Consider the following 6,959-nt stretch of genomic DNA (forward strand, 5'->3'; position numbering starts at 1 on the left):
AGGCCGATGTCTTTCTGGAGTTACAGTAGCCTATGTGCAATCTCCTCCTCGTTTAATAAACCCGACGCGTCGCTCGAATGCCAAATGTGCCATGCCGGCGTGCCAGCGCAAAATTGGGGACCGCTGACCGCATCGGAGTTAGGTATAGGCTAAACCACCCAGCCAGGCTGCCAGCCCACCAGTGCCAGTGTGCCACATGAGGCTGGTTTAGGCTGCACATTTATATAATTGTCAGTTGATAGCCCAGCCACTGCACCGACTACTACTGCGACTAGCGAGGTAGGCTAATCTAAATAGATTGTCATAAACGTGCATGGTCGTGGTGTCATGAACAGTGATAGAGACAGACAGGACAGGAGAGGAGGAAAACAGCAGCGTGTGTGTGCGCGCCTATTTGTTATTTAATTCATTGTTCACATGCAGGTTCAGATTTTCGTTCACTAATATATTGTTGTAGGCTATATTAAATGAATAAATACTTTAATAATTTAATATAGGCTACAACTAACAACACACGGCAGGCGCGTAGCGCGGATCAAATGATTGACTGGGCAAATTAGCATGGGGGGGGGGGGGGGGGGTAGCCCCGGCCGATAGTGAAGTGTGAAGTGTGAACGAGCGAGGCGAGAGGAGAAACAGACAGGGTACTACATGCAGCTACAGCTTTATTTAATTCATACAGGTGTTCGTTCTTTATTTATTTAAGATAGGCTACAACAAACCAGTTGGACTTGCAAGTTGCGTGTGCGTGCGTGCGTCTGTGTGTGTATGAGAGGGGGGTGACTTTTTTATTTACTTTTTTCGTCATGTAACTATGGTTTCCAAGGTCGTACTGCAGTTGTTCATGTCGCAAAAACGAGGGCGAGGCTTGATTTCATAGGGCGTGCCAGATAGATTTCAGCCGTCACATTTATAAACGTCCGAACGAAATTAAGGAAGAAACAGCTGTCTGCGATCACTTTGTAAATGCCGACCCGACGTGGGTGTACTACGAATCCTACACTCGAATTTGGGGCAGAATTTCCACTCGATTGATAAATGAGGGCCTATGTGTTTTGCTGCTACAGCTAGAGGGTGCCAAAGGCTTAGGATTTGAGGCCAGATTCCAAGCAGCTCAAAGGGGTGCAGTACTTAGTTCAGAGTTCAGACTAGTCATTCATGGTCCGACAAACGACAACCTACCTCAAACCCTAAACTAACCATAACCGCAAGCACAGGAGCAGCGCATGTCTGACATGGACTAATGTCCACGGAATTACGTGCGGACCCCGCTCAAAGAAGTAAATGTGCCTTTTGAAACGAGATGAGCTGACCAGTGTGAAATCACCAATCCCTGTCTAGCTGCTCCAGATCAGATTTAGAGTCTCCTTTTCTGTGTTAGGTCAGCTAACTCTTATGACCTAATAATAATAATATAAATGTACTTTAAGTGTCACGAACCGTCCCACTTGAATACAATTAAACAAATATAATGTTTTTACTACAAAATAATGCAAGTCTTAATTATTGATGTATTGACATATTTGTAATGAAATCATGTCAACTGGAGAGGATATGACACAGACTAATGCTCTGTCGGAATTACGTGCGGACCCCGCTCAAAGAAGTAAATGTTGATATTGAATGGGTCATGTGCCTTTTGAAACGAGATGAGCTGACCAGTGTGAAATCACCAATCCCTGTCTAGCTGCTCCAGATCAGATTTAGAGTCTGAGCAGAGTGCAGAGTGTTAGAGGGACAGGGGCTAAAATCCTGTAAGGGGGCACTTTTGGACAACAATAGCGAAAATATTTTCGCTATTGAGAGCTATTGAGAGCTATTGAGAGCTTGTAGATCAGCTATTTTTGGGGCGCAACCCAGCACTCTTTAGCTAGTGGAGATGCGGTGTAACGACATGGATTTCAAAAGCAATTCTCCTGAATGCTGCCTTCCGGCATGGCATGGAAAGGAGTGCCACATAGTAAATGCTGCATTCGTGGTCTGGAAAGGGTGATTGTTTTACAAACGGGTAAAAGGGCAGGGTCTGAAGCAAGGCATCACAATACTTCCAAGTATGCATAATACACAATATTGGTGAATGTACACAAGAGCCTATAGACTTCAGAGAGCCACTACAAAATGTTCACAACAAGTGCGGTCAACAAGTGTGACCGCAGCTGCAAGCCCAAATATCTGAGAAGAAGAAACTTAAGACGCTTGTGTGAAATGTATGGCCACTGGGCTTCAACTATCGTTAGGAATAGTGGAGCTGTGCGCCAATATGGCTTAGAATAAAGACAAGGAAATAGGGATGTCAACAATCTGAATTTAATTTAATATAATTCTGGTGTGTCAGGCAGACAGTCTGGTTCAAAATAGAGTTTAGAGAAGTTCCAAAAAACAAACAAAAAACCCCACATAGAATGGTTATTGGAAACATGCAGTGAAATATTTATAGCAAAAATAACTTTTCATTGAAAAGGTTACACAGTATGATACAGTACTGTCTGGAAGGAAGAAAGAAAGAAATCTCTTCCATTGAGTAACATAAATAAAATCAATTATCTGCAGCAGACAGCAGTTCGGATTGGACACTTCAACGCAACATATTTTTCACGACTACATTGTATCATAATTAAAAAATCACACCCGTGTGAACTGAGTGGTGTAAGGCTATTATATAGCCTGATCAGCTCTGATCTGACGTAATGAAATCACACCCGGATGTGATTTCACAACTGGCTCTTTTTGTGCAGAAAAAATGACCATGGTTGCTACGGTCATCCAGTTCACCCGGGTGTGATTTAATTACGTCAGAAATTATTTTGAACATAGCAACCATGCTCATTTTTTTCTGCACACAAAAGCCAGTTGTAGGAGTGGTTTACACCACTCAAAAATACAACATTACATATCAATTGATATGTGATGAGAATATTTGCATAGTAAATATACTCAATTACACTGTTTAATATATACACAGTAAGACGCCCTGAGGGCGAGAAGCGACCTCGCCCTAAAAAAGGCGCTTTGGCATGGGGGGGGGGGGGGGGGGGGGGTCGGATCAAGATATGGAATGAATTATGTACTGGCCATATATGGAGCGTGTCTTGAGTGTACAGGGTTTGATGAGGTCAGATCAACATATGGAATGTCAGAACAGGTCAGCTCCATATATGGAGATCGATGGGTTTGAGGTTTGAGGTCAGATGTAGAGTTGCTGGCCGGCTCCATATATGCAGATCTAGGTGAAGTCTTCTCCATGTATGGTTATCCAGGGTTAGATGAGGTTGTGATCTTCAGAGATGGCCATATATGGTGGCATGATATGTCACGAGGCGTGACCATGTATGGAGGTGTGATGTCACGAGGCATGACCATGTATGGAGGTGTGATGTCACGAGGCGTGACCATGTATGGAGGTGTGATATGTCACGAGGCATGACCATGTATGGAGGTGTGATGTCACGAGGCGTGACCATGTATGGAGGCGTGATGTCACGAGGCGTGACCATGTATGGAGGCGTGATGTCACGAGGCGTGACCATGTATGGAGGTGTGATGTAAGGAGGCGTGACCATATATGGAGGCGTGACTAACACACAGAGATGCAGGTTTTCACAGTAAATGTGACCTACGGTCGGGCCGTCCTAGTGTAGTGGTTAGCGTTAGAGCATATCTCTGCTGTCGGGAGGAAACCTCATAACTCCAAAATGTTCATTTTTCAGGAAATGAAAAATATACATTTTTCAGGAAATTAAGAAAACCTTATATTTGAGTGGTGTAAACTTTGTTAGTTTACGTGTCTGTCTGTCTGTCTGTCTGTCTGTCTGTTCGTACCAAAAAATGAGCATGGTCGCTACGGTCACCCAGTTCACCCGGGTGTGATTTCATTACGTCAGACATTACGTCAGATCAGAGCTGATCAGGCTATATAATACCTTACACCACTCAGTTCACACGGGTGTGATTTTTTTTTAAAAACAAAGCAATAAAGCGTCATCAAAGTTGGTGTTGTAACTTTATATATTGTCAATTACTTCCATGAGAGGTGGTGGAGTTAGTTGCTTTAGCAGACATTTTGAGGGTCCAATGCGTTTTTTACTACTTTCCATTGGTTCAATATTTTCGAAACAACACACAGACGTAAAGGGTGTTCAATAGCACTGATTTATGGAGAAAAAAATCAAAAACCTCAAAGATGGAGTTCTGGGGTTTCCTTCAGACAGCAGAGATATATGCCTTTAATGTGGGAGGTTATGCATAAACACTGCCCTGTGGTGGACAGCAACGGGTTCCTAACGCCAAATCAAATGACTTCAGATCCACTGTTGATTTCCTCGACTAAAACTTAAGACGAAAAATGTTCGTCGACTACCTTTTTTCCACTGATGAAAACGAAGCTATGACTAAAACTAAGACTAAATGTACTGACAATTTCGTCGACAAATAAAAACTAGACTAAAATGTGAGGAAGGGACTAGTGGACAAGAGATCCAGTATAAGTCATTTTACACTAGGTTGCATGCTGAAAATAGCAGATCTACAAGCTCACAACGCACCGCGCTGCACGCGACGCGTTGTGAGCTTGTAGATCGGCTATTTTCAGAAAGTGTAAAAATGACGGCATCAAGGCCCGCCAAAATACATTTTAGTTGACTAAATCAACTGTAGATTTAGCCGACTAAAATCTTATGATATTTAGTCGACTAAAACGAGACTAACACTAAAACATTCCGGGTGACTGAAACTAAATGAAAACTATTGAAGAGACTAAAACTAAAACTAAAATAAAAAACAACACTGGTCTCCTATGGAGGGGCGTCTGAAGCCTGTCCTGGTCGGGGTATCAGGGTGTAAAAACAAATCCATCCACTGTCTGATAAACTAAAGGACTTTGATGAATCACTATCATCCATTTGTCTGTGTTGAACTGATGGTCTTGCTTCTGATCAGGATCATCTGATCATGCTGGAAGTGTGAATTCAATTAAGGTTGAGTTATAATATTAATAATAATGCATCCTCCTGGGTGACAGCAGACTGCTGGGCGAGAGCTGGCGCTTTGGCATGGTGGGGGTCAGATCAACATATGGAGTGAATTCTGTACTGGCCACATATGGAGCGTGTCTTGAGTGTACAGGGTTTGATGAGGTCAGATCACTCTCCGAGTTACAGACCTGTTATGGTCATTCAGGGCTGTGTGTGCTGTGTGTGTGCATGCGTGTGTGCATGAGTGCATCCAGGTCACATGGTGTTACTGTTCCTCCTAGATCTCACACAGAGACACTGAGGAACCATGCCCCCAGCACATGAACCCAACACAGAGTGGTTCAGTGGAAGTGGTCTGGAAGGTGTGAAGGTGTGTCAGTGTGTTAGAGGACACTTTGTAGAAGGACAGAGTGCCAGCAGAGCAGTCCACGTACACTGCTACTCTGTAGGAGCGACGGAGACGGAGGACAGAGTCAGAGGGACGGACAGAGAGTTTAGTCCACTCCCCATTGTGAACGACATAGTAACTGTTGTTATAATCATCACAGTTCAGACTCCAGGACACGTTGTTGTATCCTAACCTACAGTCAGTACCGTCTCCTCTCCTCTTGATTTCTCTGGTTGTCCCTGATATATCAACCCGTCCACTCCACTCTACCTCAGAGTAACACCGTCCAGTCAGAGTCTCTCTACACAGAACCTGGTACCAGTAGGTAAATCTGTCTGGGTGATCTGGATAGTGCTGATCCTTTCCCACCCGTGTCACCTTCCTGTAGTTCTCAGACAGAGAGAGTTCTCTGTGTGCTGTGTTTGGATCCAGTGTGAGTTCACACACATCTGATGAGAGAACAACACACAACACAACACCACTTTAGAATCACATACAACTTCATAATAATATACAACATTGAACTTATTAACCACTATGAGCACTGCTTCAAATAGTATTGAAAATGGCAGATCTACAAGCTCACAATGCATTGCGGTGCGTTGTGAGCTTGTAGATCTGCCATTTTCTGTATGATGTTCAGCTGCTGTATAATTACCTTGAATATATCTGGTTAATAATAACAACAACAACAACAACAATAAGATCTACAAGTTCACAGCACATGGTGATGGATGTACACTCACTATGTACGCACATACAATCATGCACACACACACACACACACACACACACACACACACACACACACACACACACACACACACACACACACACACACACACACACACACACACACACACACACACACACACACACACATCAATAATAATGAAGGCACTCGATCTACAAGCTCAGATCGCAACACATTGGGGTTCAAATTGTTCAGAAACCACTATTTAAAAAATATCAGATCTATGCAGTGTGAGCTTGTAGATCTGCTATTTTCAGTAAAATGTTCACCTATAATGACGTGTCCAGAATGGAAATATATTAATAATAAATATATTGCATATAATAAATAAGATCTACAAGTTCACAACACATCACCATGCAGCACGCACGCACGCACGCACGCAGGCAGGCAGGCAGGCAGGCAGGCTGGCAGGCAGGCAGGCAGGCAGGCAGGCAGGCAGGCAGGCAGGCAGGCAGGCAGGCAGGCAGGCAGGCAGGCAGGCACGCGCGCGCGTGTGTGTAATAGGGCATTAACGACTTGAGATTTTTCCAAGTCGACTTGTCAGACAGTAAAGTCGAAGTTGAGTCGATTTATCATTTTGTATGACGGGGGGGGGGTTAACAGGGGCTGGTGGAGGTGCACGCGCTCAAATACGGAGCATGTCAAACAAAGCACTGCGCACAGCCGCACACACACAGTGGCCTCTCCAATATGGCACAGTGTATGTATCATCTATATGGCAAAGCGCTGATTATCAAAACATAAAACTATAATAGTAAATACTAAACAGTGTGTGCGTTGCGCGTCCCCCGTGGGCCGCGTAGAGGCTCACGGCCCGGTCGCGAACAGTTTGTTGGGCCGCCGG

The 6,959-nt window shown here is 44.1% G+C and overlaps 1 protein-coding gene across 1 annotated transcript in view; it reads right to left on the minus strand.

Moving 5' to 3' along the window:
* Positions 1 to 5,247: 5,247 nt before the first annotated feature.
* Positions 5,248 to 6,959, minus strand: part of LOC306924067 (NACHT, LRR and PYD domains-containing protein 3-like) — a gene marked incomplete at both ends in the record, with an annotated part of 15,347 nt that continues 13,635 nt past the window's right edge. The window contains one exon of the mRNA XM_079502408.1: positions 5,248 to 5,807. Within this exon, the coding sequence (XP_079358534.1) occupies positions 5,248 to 5,807 (560 nt within the window). The remainder of the gene's footprint in view (positions 5,808 to 6,959) is intronic.

The sequence above is a fragment of the Electrona antarctica genome, assembly GCF_951216825.1.
Source record: "Electrona antarctica genome assembly, chromosome: 5".
Taxonomy (NCBI): Eukaryota; Metazoa; Chordata; class Actinopteri; order Myctophiformes; family Myctophidae; genus Electrona; species Electrona antarctica.